We start from the raw sequence: 16,676 nt of genomic DNA, 5'->3' as shown, positions 1-16,676 counted from the left end.
CCACCAGACACCCTGTTCACACTGCCTCTTACCGGATGGAGATGATCCCCATAACAGAGATCCAAAGTGCCCGAAACTTAAATAGAGCCCAAGGCGATCCTCCTCACATCCAGCAGTATCCAGACATATAATCATATCAATATGCGCAGACCGTTAAATTTATTTCAAAACAATTATGGATTAAGAACACTTACACGAGGCAGGATAAAACGAGCATCTCAGTCATGTCCCTTCCAGCATGTTCCGCTTTGCTTCCGCAGTGAACCACCCAAAAGATGGCCGCCGTGTCTCCTCCATATGGGCATGCGTGACCGCAAGCACCGCCCGACGTACGTTTCGTCATAAACAGATAAACAGACGTCTTCCAGGGGCGCGGTCTCACGGCACTCTTCGATATATATATATATATATATATATATATATATATATATATATATATATATAACCATTCATATATGTGCGACCTAAAGTAATAGCGACTTTAAAGTAGTTCATGCACTACTTTGGTCTGACATTCATGCAACTTGAGGGTCAAAGACTTCAATGTTAACCCTCAACAGTTACATGAAAATCCTACCTGAATCTTTTACATCCAACAGTAAGTCTGACTTTGCAGAGGGACAGCAAGTCACATCCAAGTCGCACAAGTCACACCAATGCAAACTTGCAGCAAAGTTGCACTTCAAAGTCAGTTTGAATCTCAGCCCGTTCAGCAGGGACTGGCTGAGATTCCAACCATGTATGGGCAGGCTGATTGTACCAGCATGTCTGATTTGTCATGCGATTATTGCCAGCCGCTAGCAATAATCACTGAGTGTTCTCCCAGCAGGGACCGCTCCCAGTGCCCCTAAAACCAACCCCCCTCCCCCTGCTGGGAGAACACAATAGCTCTGCTGTGTTGTTTGGGGAATCGAGCGATTTTGCAGGAAAGAAAATCCCATAACCTATGACTTGGTTTAGGTCTACCTCTATCACTAATATTACAATTATTTCTGGTCATAAGGAAGTGGCAATTATTATTATTACAAAGGGTAGTGGTGAAGTTGCCAGCTGCCTGGCCGGTAGGGAGGTGTCGGACTTTGTGTATGTGAGTGTTGCTCGGGAAGCTAATAATGAATGAAGGGTCATTGTTGATCCTCCTGTACTTTTGTTTCTGTGTGTTCCTAGCAACCCCTCCTCATCTGCGCTCTGCATTCCAATGTGAATTGAGCAGGAGGCAGGTAGACCTGCAGATCTCTTCACACTTCACATTCCAAGCTGTGCCAATGGCTGAGCGGGCTCCATCTCCCAGGAGGGCTCCATCTCCCAGGAGGGCTCCATCTCCCAGGAGGGCTCCATCTCCCAGGAGGGTCACATCCTGGCATTTGAGTCGATTCGCCCCTTCTCCTTCTCTTGCAGAAATCCAGATGAGGGAGAAGAGGTTTGTCTTGGATTGTGTGGCTGTTGAAAGGATTTCCAAAGACTATAGCGTCTCCTTACCGAAACTTGGCTCTGTTATCCCGCCGTACAATTCCCAGAAGGACTACCATGTACGCGGATATTTCCTGGCCAGGCCTGTGCCACCATTACTGAAGAAAACTGGGCAGGTGAGTAAAGGCTTCCATCTGCTCCATCCCTCCTTTCTGCTTGAGGTCTGACCTGTAGCTCTCTATAAACACGTTTTATTTTACCCTGGCATGTAATATCTAAGAGTTTGTTCACGCTAGCGGTTAAGGGTTTGTAAAACCCTGCGGTTGGGATGCGATTTTAGGGCCCTCTCTGCATCTGCTCCCCCTTTTAGTTGCAGAGGCAGCGACTAAGGGTGTACACATGCCATGGCTGTGATCAGTGCCGAGACAAGGTCATCCAGCGCCCAGGGCAAAGATGCAAACTGCACCCCCCCTTCCCTTAAAGCGGAGTTCCGGGCACAGAATCGTTTTTCTACAATTTATTGCATGGTCTTCCTAACCCTTCGCTGAGGCAGAATTGGATATTCCCATGTTTTTTTTTTCTTCCCTTACCTTTTTATAGAGCATTATATACTCACCTTTCCATCGACTTCCTCCCTTCAGAGCCGCGGCTCTCCCCGTCACTTCCGGTCCCGCAATGCGTCCTGGGAGCTCTTACTCGGCGCTCCCAGGATGCACTGTGCAGTCACGTGGGCGGCCGACCGCTCGTCTCATCGCGCTATTTCCAAACAGGAAATGACGCGATGTTAGGCGGATCCCAGCTTCCGGGAGGCGGGGGGAGGCTTTATAGGGGCGGCAACTTCCTCTAACATTGCCGTCCCTATGGAAACCAGTACTATGCGGATCGCATAGTACTGGGCATGCGCGAGATTTCGCGCTGTACTCACAGGCCTACGCCCACTCGACTCAGGAAGAAGGGAAGTCCTTTCCCCACAACGGACTCGGCAATCCACAGCAAAGATGGCGGCGCACATCAGAAATTATATAAAGTAAGATTTTATTCTTGCAAACAGATTATTTCACCGTAACAAACAGGATTAGCGGATGTATAGAGGTGTAAGGGTGATTGTTAGGGGGAGATTGAAATAAAAAAAACGATTCTGTGCCCGGAACTCCGCTTTAAGGTTAGGGTCAGGGCGCCCCTATCCCTGCAATAAACTATTGCATCCAGGGCAGCCGTCCCTCCTGCCCACCCCTTATCCGGCCCTGGCTGTGATGCTTTGCAGCTGCGGGAGGAAATATGCCTCCTGTCATTTCTGGCAGGCATAGCACCCGCCAAGCGTGGCCCATTTAAGTGAACAGGGCCACTCTGCAAGCACCCTTCAATCGCGTGCAATGCTTGAAGTTGTGGTGTGCTAGTGCAGGGATCAAGGCATTAAAGCAGGCAGTGAGGAGGCAATACAGCACCTCCTCACCATCTGTCAAATGCTTTCTGAAGAACAATACAAACATGTATCGCTCTTCAGAGAACAAAGCAAAGCTAGTGTGAACGAACCCTAAAAACTGGTCTGATTAACCACTTAAGAACCAGGCCTATTTCTGACACTTGTTTACAAGTTAAAATCAGTATTTTTTGCTTGAAAATTACTTAGAACCCCCAAACATTATACATATATATTTTTTTAGCAGAGACCCTAGAGAATAAAATTGAGATTGTTGCAATACTTTGTCACACCATATTTGCGCAGCGGTCTTATAAACGCATTTTGTTGGGAAAAAACACAATTTTTTGAATAAAAAAATAAGAAAACAGTAAAGTTAGCCCAATTTTTTTCTATAATGTGGTGAAAGATAATGTTTCGCCGAGTAAATTGATACACAACATGTCATGCCTTAAAATTGCACACGCTCGTGGAATGGCGACAAACATTGGTACTTAAAAATGTCCATAGGAGACGTTTTATAAATTTCTACAGGTTATCTGTTTAGAGTTGCAGAGGAAGTCTAGAGCTAGAATTATTTCTCTCGCTCTAACGATCATGGTGATACCTCACATGTGTGGTTTGAACACCGTTTACATATGTGGGTGAGACTTGCGTATGCATCCGCTTCTGCGCACAAGCTCGAAAGGAACAGGGACGCTTTCAATTTTTTTTTTCTTATTTGTTTTACCTTTTATTTTTTATTTTTAGCGTCCCTAAAAAACAAAATTTAATCACTTTTATTCCTATTACAAGGAATGTAAACATCCCTTGTAATATAAATAAGCAGGACAGGTCCTCTTTAATGTGAGATCTGGGGTCAAAAAGACCTCAGATCCCACATCTACCCTTAAAAGCAAAAAAAAAAAAAGAGCCCTTTTTAGTCAATTGGGCGGAAGTGACGTATGACGTCGCTCCGGTCCTCCAAGGCCATAGAGCCGAGAGGGGGCCATCTTGCCCTCACTCGACTTCCTGCCTGGGACTGCAATGGACTGGATCATTTCCCCGCTACGACAGCTCAGGTAAGCAGGGAAAATTACCTGAAAGCGGCAGGAGGGGGGTAGGCAACTCTCCCGCCGCCCATAAAAGTGATCCCACAGCAAATCCTCCGCTGGGACCACTTTTATGGGAAAGAGGACCGCTATCTGCTGCCATAACATAACCCCGGTATTTAACATCAAAGTACCGACGTAAATACACGGTGGGCAGTCCAGAAGTGGTTAAACTGCCATCAGCATACTCCCCAACTTTTTGAGATGGGAACACCTATTAGAAAGCGTATGTATGCATAGGACACACCCCCTGCCACGCCCCCTTAAAAAGATTAATACAGAAAAATTATTAGTGCTTTTTTTTTACCACTACTTTGACTTTATACAGGCTTTTGTCATTTAGAAATCCAGAAATGTAGAAATTGGATGAAAGGTTTATCACTGGGAAACACTGAAAGATAAAGAGTGCATTTTATATACAACTATATAGATCAGACCAAAATGAGAGACAAATGGAGGGTAAGGATATTGCCTGATTGACCCAAATACAATTGTAGCACCCTCCTAGACAGGTGCTAGGTAAAAGCATCTATTGCTCCTTCTGCTTATCAGGGGAGCCTGATCTGTTAGGTTGCCTGTTGCATGTCTCCAGGTGTGATTCACTGGGTCTGAAGGAGTGTCCCCACTGCATCCAATGAGGGAACTTGTTGGACAGTGGAGGAAACCAAGCCAGTGACACATTAGCTTTTGTGGGAGTCCCAGTGGGCGGGCACTCTTGCAGTGCATTCTGGAATTGCTCATAAAGCCAGGGGGACATGTGACAGGGCGTCTTTGGCGGGAAGCAGAGTCCCAGGAGGAGGCTGACGGCTGGTCTCTCCTGCTGTATGAGGATAGTGGTCACTGCAGTCGGCCTAGTGAACCAGGTGTGGAGTTGAGCTGCAGAGGATCCAGTGAATCTGACGGTGGAGCTGCTGGCAGAGTCTTCCGTGAAAAACAGTGTCCGTGAGTACCAGGGGACTTGCCAAAGGGTCAGCCAAGGAAGGGCGACCACTCCAGTGAAGTCAGAGGATCAAGGGGTCAGCTCACAGAGAGTTACAGTAAGGGGGTGCTGTGTAGAAAACCCTGAAGAATAGGGACAAAGGCGATACCAAGTAGGGCCCTGAAGAGTGATCTACAGTACAGTACAGTGCAGCTCATCTAATACTACTTCACTGCAGTATCAAGGTGAAGCAGCGGCCTTGCCGCATTCAGTTATATTCAGCAGTCCTAATAATTGTGCATAGTTTATTCAGTTGGAGTTTCCCACTCATCCCTTCTCCTATCCAAGTTCTCAAATAAAACAACAAAAACCAAAACCCCTAGTTTTCTGACTGAGCCAAGCACTTTGAAAATGCTATATTGTCAAGTTGTTGCTATGGGTAACCCAGGGGAATCCGTAACCAGCAGCTCCCATGGGAGTAGTGCTACACAATATTGCTAAGGGGTCCACAATATCTGGAAAGTTCAAGCACAAGAGAGTGAAGAGCACAGTTCACTGAATGATTATTTAGAAATTTTGTGGCTCTTCAGCACTTTCTTGGATCATATATTGTAAACTTTTACAGACTTTCACTTGTCACTTGCTTGAATTGGAAATTTGTATGAAGTTTCACTTGTCACTTGTTCTTTTATATGTCATTTTTCCTATTGGCACTGTTTTGCGCTGTGGTTTGTGATTTAGCAGTTATTGTTTATGAACAGCAGCAATGGTGATATTGTTTTAGGTTTAGTTTCACCTAGCATGGGTTTTTTTATATAAATGTACCTAAACACTACCATAAACAAAAGGTAAAAGTCCTGCACAGAGAGTAAATTCAATAACTAGGAGAAAAAGGAGAAATATAAGCTTCAAAAACATTACCTCTGCAACAAAGAAATTGTATTAGTGTAAATGCAGCGCCTAAAAGTAAAATGATGATAAAGTGATGGATAATGCAAATTACTCAACTATAAAAAAAAATAAAAATATGTGCATCCGTCATAAAAAAAGTAATGGAACACATAAAATAGAACTAAACTCAAATATTATTATTATTATTATTATTATACAGGATTTATATAGTGCCAACAATTTGCGCAGTGCTTTACAATGTGAGGGAAGACAATACAGTTACAATACAATGCAATGCAGTAGGATTTAGAGGGCCCTGCTCTACAATCTAGAAGGGAGGGTCAAGTGAAACAAAAGGCAATAACCGTAGGGGATGGGCTGATGGAGAAAATGGAGGTACATTTGTTAGGTGTGGGTAGGATAGGCTTCGCTGAAAAGGAGGGTTTTCAGAGATCGCCTAAAAGCTAATAGAGTAGGAGATAATCGGACAGATTGGGGTAAGGAGTTCCATAGGATTAGAGAGGCTCTGGAAAAGTCCAGGAGGCGAGTATGGGAGGAGGTGATGAGGGAGCTAAAGAGCAGGAGGTTTTGAGAGGAACGAATAGAGCGATTAGGTTGGTATTTTGAGACGAGGCTAGTGATGTAGCTGAGGGCTAAACTGTGGATGGCTTTGTAAGATGTTGTTAGTATTTTGAATTTAATTTGTTGGGTCAGCGGAAGCCAATGGAGGGCTTGACAGAGAGGAGCAGCGGACACTGAGCGATTGGTAAGGTGGATGAGTCTGGCGGCAGCATTCATGATGGATTGAAGGGGGAATAGCCTGTGTAGAGGTAAGCCAATGAGAAGGGAATTGCAGTAGTCGAGGTGCGAGATGACCAGGGAGTGAACTAGGAGCTTTGTTGTGTCTTTGGTTAGAAAGGGGCGTATTTTGGAGATGTTGCGGAGGCTGAAGTGGCAAGATTTGGACAGCGATTGGATGTGGGGCTTGAAGGAGAGTTCAGAGTCCAGGACAACACCTAAGACCTTGGCATGCGGGGATGGGCTGATAGTAATGCCATCAATATTGACAGAGAGATGAGGGGAAGGGGCACGTGGTGGAGGAAAAATTGGTGTGACATCCAGACTGATATATCTGATAGTAAATTAGTGATACGTGAGGAGATTGAGGGAGAGAGCTGAGGGGTGGATAAATAGATTTGGGTATCGTCAGCGTAGAGAAGGTATTGGAAGCCGTGGGAGGCTATCAACTGACCCACAGAGGAGGTGTAGATTGAAAATAGGAGGGGTCCAAGAACAGAGCTTTGTGGGACCCCAACAGAGAAGGGAAGATGAGAGGAGGAAGTAGAATTGTACATAACGCTAAAGGTGTGGTTGGATAAGTAGTAAAATAACCAGTGAAGAGTACAGTCATGGAGACCAAAGGCATGGAGTTTTTTGAGGAGGAGGGGATGGTCAACTGTATCAAAGGCAGCAGAAAGATCCAGGAGTAGGAGTACAGAATAGTGTCCATTGGTTTTGGCCATCAGTAGATCGTTTGTCAGTTTTAGAAGAGCAGTTTCAGTGGAGTGTTGAGGCCGAAATCCAGACTGAAGGGGATCAAGGAGGCTATTATCGGCAAGGTGGTCGCACAGTCGGTTGTAGACTAGACGTTTGAGGAGTTTGGATGAAAAGTGGAGCAAGGAAATAGGACGTAGGTTGTTAAGATCGGTTGGGTCCAGTGAAGGCTTTTTAAGTATGGGGCTGACTAGTGCATGTTTTGGAGAGTTGGGGAAGATGCCAGAAGAGAGGGAGAGATTGAAGATGTGGGTAAGAAAGCACAGAATAGGGCCAGAAGGTGAACGTAGCATTTGCGAGGTAACAGGATCCAGAGGGCAGATGGTTAAGTGGACGTTAGCAAGTAGTTTAGCAACCTCATCTGTAGTGGTGGGGTTGAATGAGGGAAGTAAAGATCGCACCTGTTGGCATGAAGCATAAGGCATGGAAGGTATCTGAACAGCAATGATCTCCTTACGAATTGTATCAATCTTCTGTTTGAAGTGGTAGGCAATCTCCTGGGCAGTGAGTGAGTCGGTGGGAGGGGGTAGTGGAGAACGAAGTAGAGAATTAAAGGTAGCGAAGAGTTGCCGGGGGCGGGATTACAAGCTGTTAATGAGAATGCTAAAATAGGTCTAAAATATCACAAAAGAAAGAACAATTTTCTTCCTTTGCACCCCTGGTTTTGTACTATTCTGCTTTTGGATGAGAATCGATGATAATGCATTGAATAACACTCTATGTTGCTGCATTGTACTTGACATCGTTATTGATCTCTTCCTAATATTTGGAAATTACTGTATGTTCTGAACAACTATTCTCATCTTTTGTAAGTTGGCAACTTTTGAAAATAAAACAAAGGATTTACAAAAAAAGAAGGAACAAAGTGACTATCAATGGTTCAGCAAAGATTGTCCTTATATAACCTGAAGGTAACTATTGAAGTCTCATTAGTGAGGCAATCCACAGCAATACATACCAACTCCTAACACATGGGTGTCCAACCTTTTGGCTTCTCTGGGCCACATTGAGTGTAGAGAAATTTTCTCGGGCCGCATATAAAATATATACTATAGTTACGCCCTTCCCACGCCGCTGCACCCCCCGCACTAATTTAACACAACTAGAGGATGATGAAATGAAATGGAATCAGTATACAGAGGTTTACTTCTTCTGAGAGATATTAAAGAAACACTCTAACCATCATGACCACTTCAGTGATTTAAAGTGGTCATGGTGGTAAGAGTCAGAAACACTGCACATGCTCGCCTCCCCCCCCCCCCCCCCCATCCAAGGCAGCCTCTGCCTACCGTTAGTTGGAAGCCGCTGTGGCCGTGCCCCCGACCTGACTTCCTTCCTCCCCAGCAAAAAAAAAAAAATTGGCAGGGGGCAGTGGGCCGCATTGCCTGGGGTTCTGGGCCGCATGTGGCCCCCGGGCCGCAGGTTGGACATGCCTGTCCTAACAGATAAAGGACAAATTCAGCACAGAGATTTAAAGCCCCAGTCAAAAAAAGCAGTATTTATACATGGTCCTGGGCTGGATGAGTCTCGGTCCCTGCCAGTCTGTTTCCAAAGAAAACCTGGTACTGCCAATATAAAGCATTGCCATGCCATACCAAACAGGACAGGGAAATAAGCTCTTATAGTGTAGTATGTAAAAATTTTTTTATTAAAACCTCAGCTACTTCTTTATTTCCACAGTAATTTACCGAATAAAGTGAGAATATACACTGCTAGAATTACTGGTAGCAACACACACACACACACATCATAGGTTGAACTGGATGGACTGATGTCTTTTTTCAACCTCAGTAACTATGTAACTATGTATGTAATAAAGTGAGCGGATAAGAATAAATATAGTATATTGACATCTGTGATGCTGTTTGGATGTTTTTTTTGTAAATCTTAAAGGTTTAGCGCTGAGCAGTGCGGGGTGTACCAACATGACCTCCGCCACCTTCCTACTGCTGGCATCCAGCTTGTTTCCAAATGTAACATCAAAACAGCATCACAAATGTCAATCTACTTTATTTATTTCCGCTCACTTTATTTATTTATTTCCGCTCACTTTATTGCTAAAATTACTCTAAAATTCAAGACGTAGCTGGGTGTAGTAAGATGTCCGCTGCCGCCTTCTTCTGACTGCAGGTGTTCTGTCACATTAGCAAACCTAGTAGCGGTGGAACACATGCACAGCTGACGGAACGTCACTTTCGATACCTAATCTGACGGGTTGCCGATTCTGACGCATCAGCGGTACTTGGTCTCCTTTGAAAGCAGACTGGTGGGAAGCAAACTATGGATAGAGTTAGAGACTCATCCAGCCCAGGACCATGTATAAATGCTGTTTGCCTATGACTGGAGCTATAGATCTTGGTGCTGCATTACCCTATATCTGTTAGAAATATAATATATTGATTCCTTGAAAGTCGCTCTACTACCTATTAGTGCAGACTTCGATAGTTACGTAAAGAAATTTTATTGGCCTTCGGAAAATTAAAACAAACATGAATATATACAGGATATTACGCCATTATTCCATTTTAACTTTAAAAGTTTTTTATTTTTATTGATACTAGTGCACATTGTTTGACCACCCAGCTCATCCCACCTGACTCCAGACATTTTCTTAGGAGAGCCATAGGGGAATTTGATGGGTTCAGTATGCATGATAAGAAAGTATGATGTTTTTTATTACTTTTAGGTGTGGAATAATGATAATAGGACCAGGTGGGGATAGTGGATGGGTGATAGAGGTATGATTTCAAATGATTCCCATCTCAAAAGACTATGTCTAGTGTTCTTTGACTACGTCAATGTGCTGACCCTGAACTCTGGGGTTATTGATGTTTAATCACTCACTATGTACATTTGAATAAGGAAGATTTTGCAATTATCATTTCTGTGCGCTTGTCATTGGGGTTTAATGTGAAAATGCTTTCTTCACAGTCCCATGGAGGCACATCAACTTATGGGGAACTGGCTGATCGATTCCAGTACAAAGGTGCTGCTGCTTTCTACCTACTGAGCCGGAATAATAGTGGGTCAGGTATGTTGGTCTAGTAAGAAGTCTGCAATACACCCTTCCCACCTCCTGCAACACTTTATAGGTCCATCAATGTGATAGGCAGTCTTGCTGACCAGTAGAGAGCTGGGGTAGAGGTAAGACCAATCTTTGACTTCTTAATAAAAGTCATAGAGAAGAGCACCCAAAGAGTGACCATGCACGGCAAAACTGGTTCACTTAAATAGAGGCTCTTTATACCTAAAGTCCTTACACTCCCCTTGGCACTCCATATACTGTAGCTGGGTAAGTGAAGTGACATACCTGGCATTATGGGGGAATTTGTGACTTACTTTCCTTTCACAGATGTGACAGCACTGGTGATTGGCCACTTGGGGGCCAACCCCTACCACATGGGGCAGGAAGAGTGTATTCAGAGATCTGTAAGCTCCATGACTATTTTGTTAAGCTTAGGTGGGCAGTCTAGAGTTTGCCAGAGGAACTGGTCTATGTAGGACTATATGGGGGGGGGGGGGGGCTGATGAACTTTCCTACATTTATGGAGCCTAATATTCTACCTAATATCATCACTAAACTATTACCTTCCACCCTAAGCTCTTTCTGTCCTTGAGCCTTCCCAAACAAATTCATACTCTCCTTGTTGGGTTAGATGACGCTTCCACCATAAGCCTGACTTCAGCTTCCAGCATGTGGCATCTCAGGCCTTGTTTATGCCTCGTACACACGCATCGATTATTGGCCGGGAATTTTCAGCCAACGTCCGATCGGCCGATTTTCGGCTTGTTAGTATGATGCTTCCGACAACCGACTCCGACTTTTTCGGGCGAAAAAAATCTGGTGTGCAGGCTATAAAATTTTTGTTGGCACCACAACGGCCGATTTTCCGTCAGTCAGTACAGATTTCGGTAGACAAAAATCTGATGAGCAAGACTGGGCATGCTCAGAGAAGAAAAAACACACGGAAAGTAAACCAACACATGACATCACTTCTGAAGTAGATTTTTGTTGGCCGAGAAAATTCATGTGCAGTCTAGGCACATTCCAACCAACAAAACACCACTCTGGACAAAAGTCGGACGATCGGACGGCCGATAATCGTTGCGTGTGTACGAGGCTTTAGTTTGGTGGAAACAGGTACATGGTTGCTTCCACCTTTATGCATAACAGCTCCCCCCGGTGCTCAGACTCTGAGGCTGCTGACACCTTTATAACACATGGACCACAGGAAGGATGGTTGGCACTCAGGATTGCATCCAAAAATAATCTTCCTTTATTGAAAAAGCATGTACAGTTTCTGTAAAACAACCAACGTGTTTCGGCTGTCATGACTTAACCATACCCCACATTTAAATAGTGCACTAAAAGGTCACATGACCAAAACAGTGATTGTACATGTGTTTCCAATAAAGGAAGATTATTTTGGATGCTATCCCGAGTGCCGACCATCCTTCCTGTGATCCATTGCGGGGAATGGGGAAGCTCGGCAAATTCCCTGTAACTCTGTGCAATGCATGCTCTTGCAGCACGTTTGTTTAGCAAAAATCAGGTTAAAAAAGCCGGCAAGGAGGCATCACATCGCCTCCTCACTGTCTCTCAATCGCCTCTGAAAATAAAGCGATCCGAACGCAAATAAATATTCAGAGTGCCAGTTTTAGATTCAAATCTTAACCTACCCTTAAAGCGTATGTATAGCCAAAACAGCTTTTTTCACTTGTGGATAGCGTGAAGAGTTGTCAAGTCTGTGAAGCTTTATTGCTTTCCAACATTTACATAACTTAATCACTATTATTATTATTTTTTTAACATTATTGATTTCCCATTTCCCTATGGAACAGAGCACATGTAGTACATTGTCCCATCTTTTTAGGAGTCCTAGAACACTGGCTGCAGTGTTGGGCAGAGCACCCCTCTTTTTGGTGCATAGTCCTCTGACACCACAACTAGCAGGAAGATGGCTGCTTTGCTTTGTAGAGCCTGTCTCTGGCTCCCAGCAATTGCAAGGCATGCACTGGAAAGAGAAAAGCAAAGAGGTGAGGCGTGTCTGAAATTCCAATGTGAACTCAATGTATAAAAAGAAATAGTGACAATTTATTAAAACTGTTTTTATAAACTTGTGCTCCTAGTTATATATTTGAATTATTTTCTATTGCCCTCTCTACTACTAATCCCCTTTCATACTAATCCAATGGTTTCAGTATTTTCCAAGTCCACTGGCCTAGAACAAACATGAGCAATGACCTCTCTCTGACATCGCTTACTACATACTTGTACCAGGTCAGGGACTCCAAAACTATTTAAACCAGAGAGAGCCAGGCAACTAGCATTTTTAGAAGACATCAGAAATGGAAGACCTGTTTTTCTTTAAAGCTGAACTCCAAGCAATACGCAAATAAAATATATATACACAAAAGACCTCTTTTACCTGCCATAAAGTTTATCTTTTTGCCATAAATCCTAAATTGTACAAAGCTCTGCCACTTGGGCACAACTGTGTTTGGAGGAGTAGGGAACCAGGCCTTTCTCCTCTGCACTTTCACTTTCTGGTCCCCCCCCCCCCCCCACATTGTGACTCGAGAGCAGAATGTGGGGAGATGCAGCCACAGTAAACACTTAAAGTCCAGTTATAGAAAACAGAAATGTATTGAAATTACAGTTCAGCAATGCACGAAAAAGCCCGGCATAAAACAACTCCTCCTGGTGCACTCATAGGATTACAGCGATGAATGGTAGCATTAGGTCTCAGGTGTTGTTGTGACAGCATCAGTCTCGAGGGGTGGAATGCGGCCTGTCCGGTCCATACCCAAGTTGGGAGGCTTCCAGCAAGAACTGCATGTCCCTGCACTGTCCCTACTTCTCAGGAACCTCTCCCTAATGTTTACCAATGTCCCTGATAGGTGTGTGGCCTGTCCCTACACTACCTACATGTATAATGTGTGCCAAGACCAGGAGCCAGGGTCTTAAATAGACTCTGCCTGACCCAAGATGGCTTCCAGAGTTACATGGGGTGCCAGCATCCAATCAGATAGTTGATCCAGTGACCCAGGAAACCATAGAGAAACCAGGTTCCTCTTGACTTCCTCTCCCTCTGCAGTGCCGCTATGGTTTGAGCGCCACCTGCAGCTGAGCTCATGTTTCTGTTACTCTGCATTCTCCTCCAATCAGCTTCCTTTCAGTGCAATACCTCTGAATGACTCCTTGTGCTGCTTCTTTCTCCCCCTCGCTGAACTCTGCTGTACAGTGAACTGCAAGAGGCTAATACCAAATCACATTCAGGTACAGTGGCGGCCCGTCCATTGGGGGCGCAGAGGTGCCGCACCCCCATGCATGCATCCGGCCCCCTAATCTACATGCAGGGTGCCGGATGCATGGATTCCAATGGGGTTTTTTTTTTTTTTTTGAAGCGCATGATTAGAGCCAGAGGCTCTAATAGGCTTTAAGAAGGGTGGGCTCGGGGCGCAGAGCACTGCGCCCTGAGCCCACCCAGTTGTGCGACAATATTATTATCACACTGATTCCCCTCCCAGCCAATCCGGAAGTGAGTCCTAAGTCCTGTTTCCCGATTGGTCAAAAGGAGAAGCCATGCTATTGGCCAAGGAGGAGGGAGGAGACACAGGGGAAACCTCCGCCTCCTGCCCTCCACGTCAGTCCAGGGTGAGTGAGCCAGCGATGTGGGGGGGGGGGGGTGACATAGTGTGTGGGCTGGAGCTGGTGTGGTCCATCTGCCGCCCCCCCTAGCCCATGGAGCACCAGCCGCCACTGTTCCGGTAGCATTTCCAAAAATACATTCGATGATTAATAATTACAGAGCTATTTTAATGTGTACCTTTTATATCTGCCTGGGGATCAGATTTAATGAATCGTATTTTTATCATTGACTTTTCTACATTGACATCTGTTGGTGTGATCATATGTGGGGCTTGTGATCCTCCGTATGGCCCACCGCCTCATCAATATTCCTGTCATGTCCCAGGTCACTCAGCAGAACACACCAGCGGTCATGGTCAGTTCTTGTCGTCCGTCAAACCTGTAATCGGCTACAATGGACTCTATGGGTACAGAAGAAACACCCCGTCCCTGCGCAGAATGCCCTCAGCATTCGGGATTGTCACCAAGTCAGCTATTTACTAAATAAAGAGATAATGGTCTGTCTTTGCAACAAGCATGTGAGCAACATTTTGTAAATTTGATGAGTGTAACGCCTTTTCTTTATGTTGGTAGAACAGACAGTGCTATGCTTTTTCTAATGTCGTGAAATTGTCAACATTAACGTATTTGTCCGTACAAGAGTAATTTTGTGTAACGTTTTTGTGTGAGCCCACACCCATGTGTTTCAATAGAACAGCGACCCTCTGCCACTGGATTTCTATTCTGTTATGTTCACTGGCACTCATTAAAAGATATTTGCTATGAAATATATTTCCCTTGTGGCACAAGGCTAGTCTGTACCTTCTTTTTTGTATCTCCAGCCAAACATTTACATTCAGGAAAAAAAAAAAAAGTATTTTGCATTGCCCAGCAAAAAATTATACAGCAACCAATGATACAAAGACATCTGTTAAAAAATAATTAAACCCAAGAACAAAAAATGTAACACAGCTTAACAGTGCATAAATGTGATGACTGCATTAGTTTTTTTTTTTTTTTTTTTTTAAGCTAAGAACAATTTCAGCAAGTACAGAAAATGGCTGTTGCTCTTGCTAGTAATGCTGTTTCCTTGTCATTTCTTGTGAGCTGAACTGGAAGCATAAAACAAATCTTTCTGCAAATTAATAATTCAATGACCCCTCCCCCAGTGCAAAGAAGATGAACAAAGGAAAACTTGTGTAGCGCTTACTCCCCCCCCCCCCCCGTATCTGGAGTCCCCTCTTCCCAGTGCCAATGACTCTCTGGGCAGCACCACATTCCCTGACACACCAAAGACAAAGGGTGAATATTTAGTGTTGCAACACACAGTAAATTAATAACTGAAACAATTGGAAAAACACAGTCAACACTATAATAGGGCATACGATGGCAGGTGCAATATAACTCATAACTCAAAAAAAGAACAAGCCGATCAAAGCACTATACTAAGGGGGATCCTAACCTACAGGGTAATGCAACGCGTCAGAGGTCCATTAGCCTTTGTCCAACTCCCTCCCACTGACCAAAGTGTAAGTTGGGGCCCAAGTTGTGGTGTTGGAGCGCTCAACTTATGTTAGTCACACAAAATCAGGCATAAGTGCGCAAACTGTGTCCCAAACCAGTAGTACTCTCCCCTTCAACAGTTGGCAGAAGGTTGTGGGTATGGCCTTTGACCATCATGTAAGTTGGGAACTTGCTCCCTCCAGCTCTCCGTCCATGCTTAGTGACACAACTCAGTGAAGGCATTCCAACAAAGCAGGCGGTGTTCCTGGACTCAATGATGAGGTTCCCACAGACCTGTTGATGTCAGTAGTAGAGCCTCTCTGCATTACCAGAATTGTTGTGATTTATCCCATAGACAGCCTTCTTCAATGTGTAACCCACAGTGTCCTCAATACAACTGTCTTGAGCCTAGGAACTTTCTGCCTTTTTTCTCCTCTGCAGATCCCTGGTCTTGCTAGGATTTGTACTTCCACACCACTCTGCAGCACCAGGTTCAGTCTTTCTGGGGACTATATCTCCCACAAGCCCTTGCTTCTCCAGGTTGGCTATGTCCTCTCCCAGGCTTCACAGCAGTCTATTACAGCTTCCTCTGTTTCCTGGGTGATGGACAGGGCTCTTCTCTGGCTCTCAGTTTCCCAGTAGCCCTTTACCGTTCAATGTTCTCACCATTTCGCCTCTCACAGCCACTCTTACAGCTCTCCGGTGCAAATACAGTGAAAGCACCACGCCCAATTTTTCAGTTTTTTATTTGTTAAAAAAGTTTGAAATATCCAATAAATTTCCTTCCACTTCATGATTGTGTCCCACTTGTTGTTGATTCTTCACAAAAAATTACAGTTTTATATATCTATGTTTTGAAGCCTGAAATGTGGCAAAAGGTTGAAAAGTTCAAGGGAGACGAATACTTTCGCAAAGCACTGCACCTACCTTTTGTTATTCTGAAGAAATCCCTGTTTGCTCCTCTGTGCCAAGTGGGTCTAATGGGAGTGGTTTCATAATTATCAATCAGCTGTGAGGCTGCAAAGCACTAATGCAGAAATATCCTGGGCCTGCATCCCTTTAGACGTGTTCCTTTTGAAAGAATCTCACCAAAAATAAATTTTTGTTGCAGGGGATGCCAGAAATCTGACTTTTATCTTAGTGCAGACTTCTGGGAAAATTGGTGAGCCAATCACAGAAGCACGAAATGAGGTTTCTGGGGTGCGGTCAGTATACATTTTTATTTTTATTTATTTATTTCAGGCACTTATATAGCGC

The 16,676-nt window shown here is 44.4% G+C and overlaps 1 protein-coding gene across 1 annotated transcript; it reads left to right on the top strand.

Moving 5' to 3' along the window:
- The first annotated feature begins 1,336 nt into the window (after positions 1-1,336).
- SPMAP1 (sperm microtubule associated protein 1) lies at positions 1,337-14,802 on the top strand. Its single transcript, XM_082257976.1, has 3 exons — positions 1,337-1,586; positions 10,217-10,316; positions 14,263-14,802. The coding sequence occupies exons 1-3, from the start codon at positions 1,407-1,409 to the stop codon at positions 14,418-14,420; spliced, it is 438 nt and encodes a 145-aa protein (XP_082114102.1). The 5' UTR covers positions 1,337-1,406; the 3' UTR covers positions 14,421-14,802.
- Positions 14,803-16,676: the final 1,874 nt, after the last annotated feature.

The sequence above is a fragment of the Pelophylax lessonae genome (assembly GCF_965119305.1).
Source record: "Pelophylax lessonae genome assembly, chromosome: 5".
NCBI lineage: Eukaryota > Metazoa > Chordata > Amphibia > Anura > Ranidae > Pelophylax > Pelophylax lessonae.
This window is presented reverse-complemented; position numbering and strand designations above follow the sequence as displayed.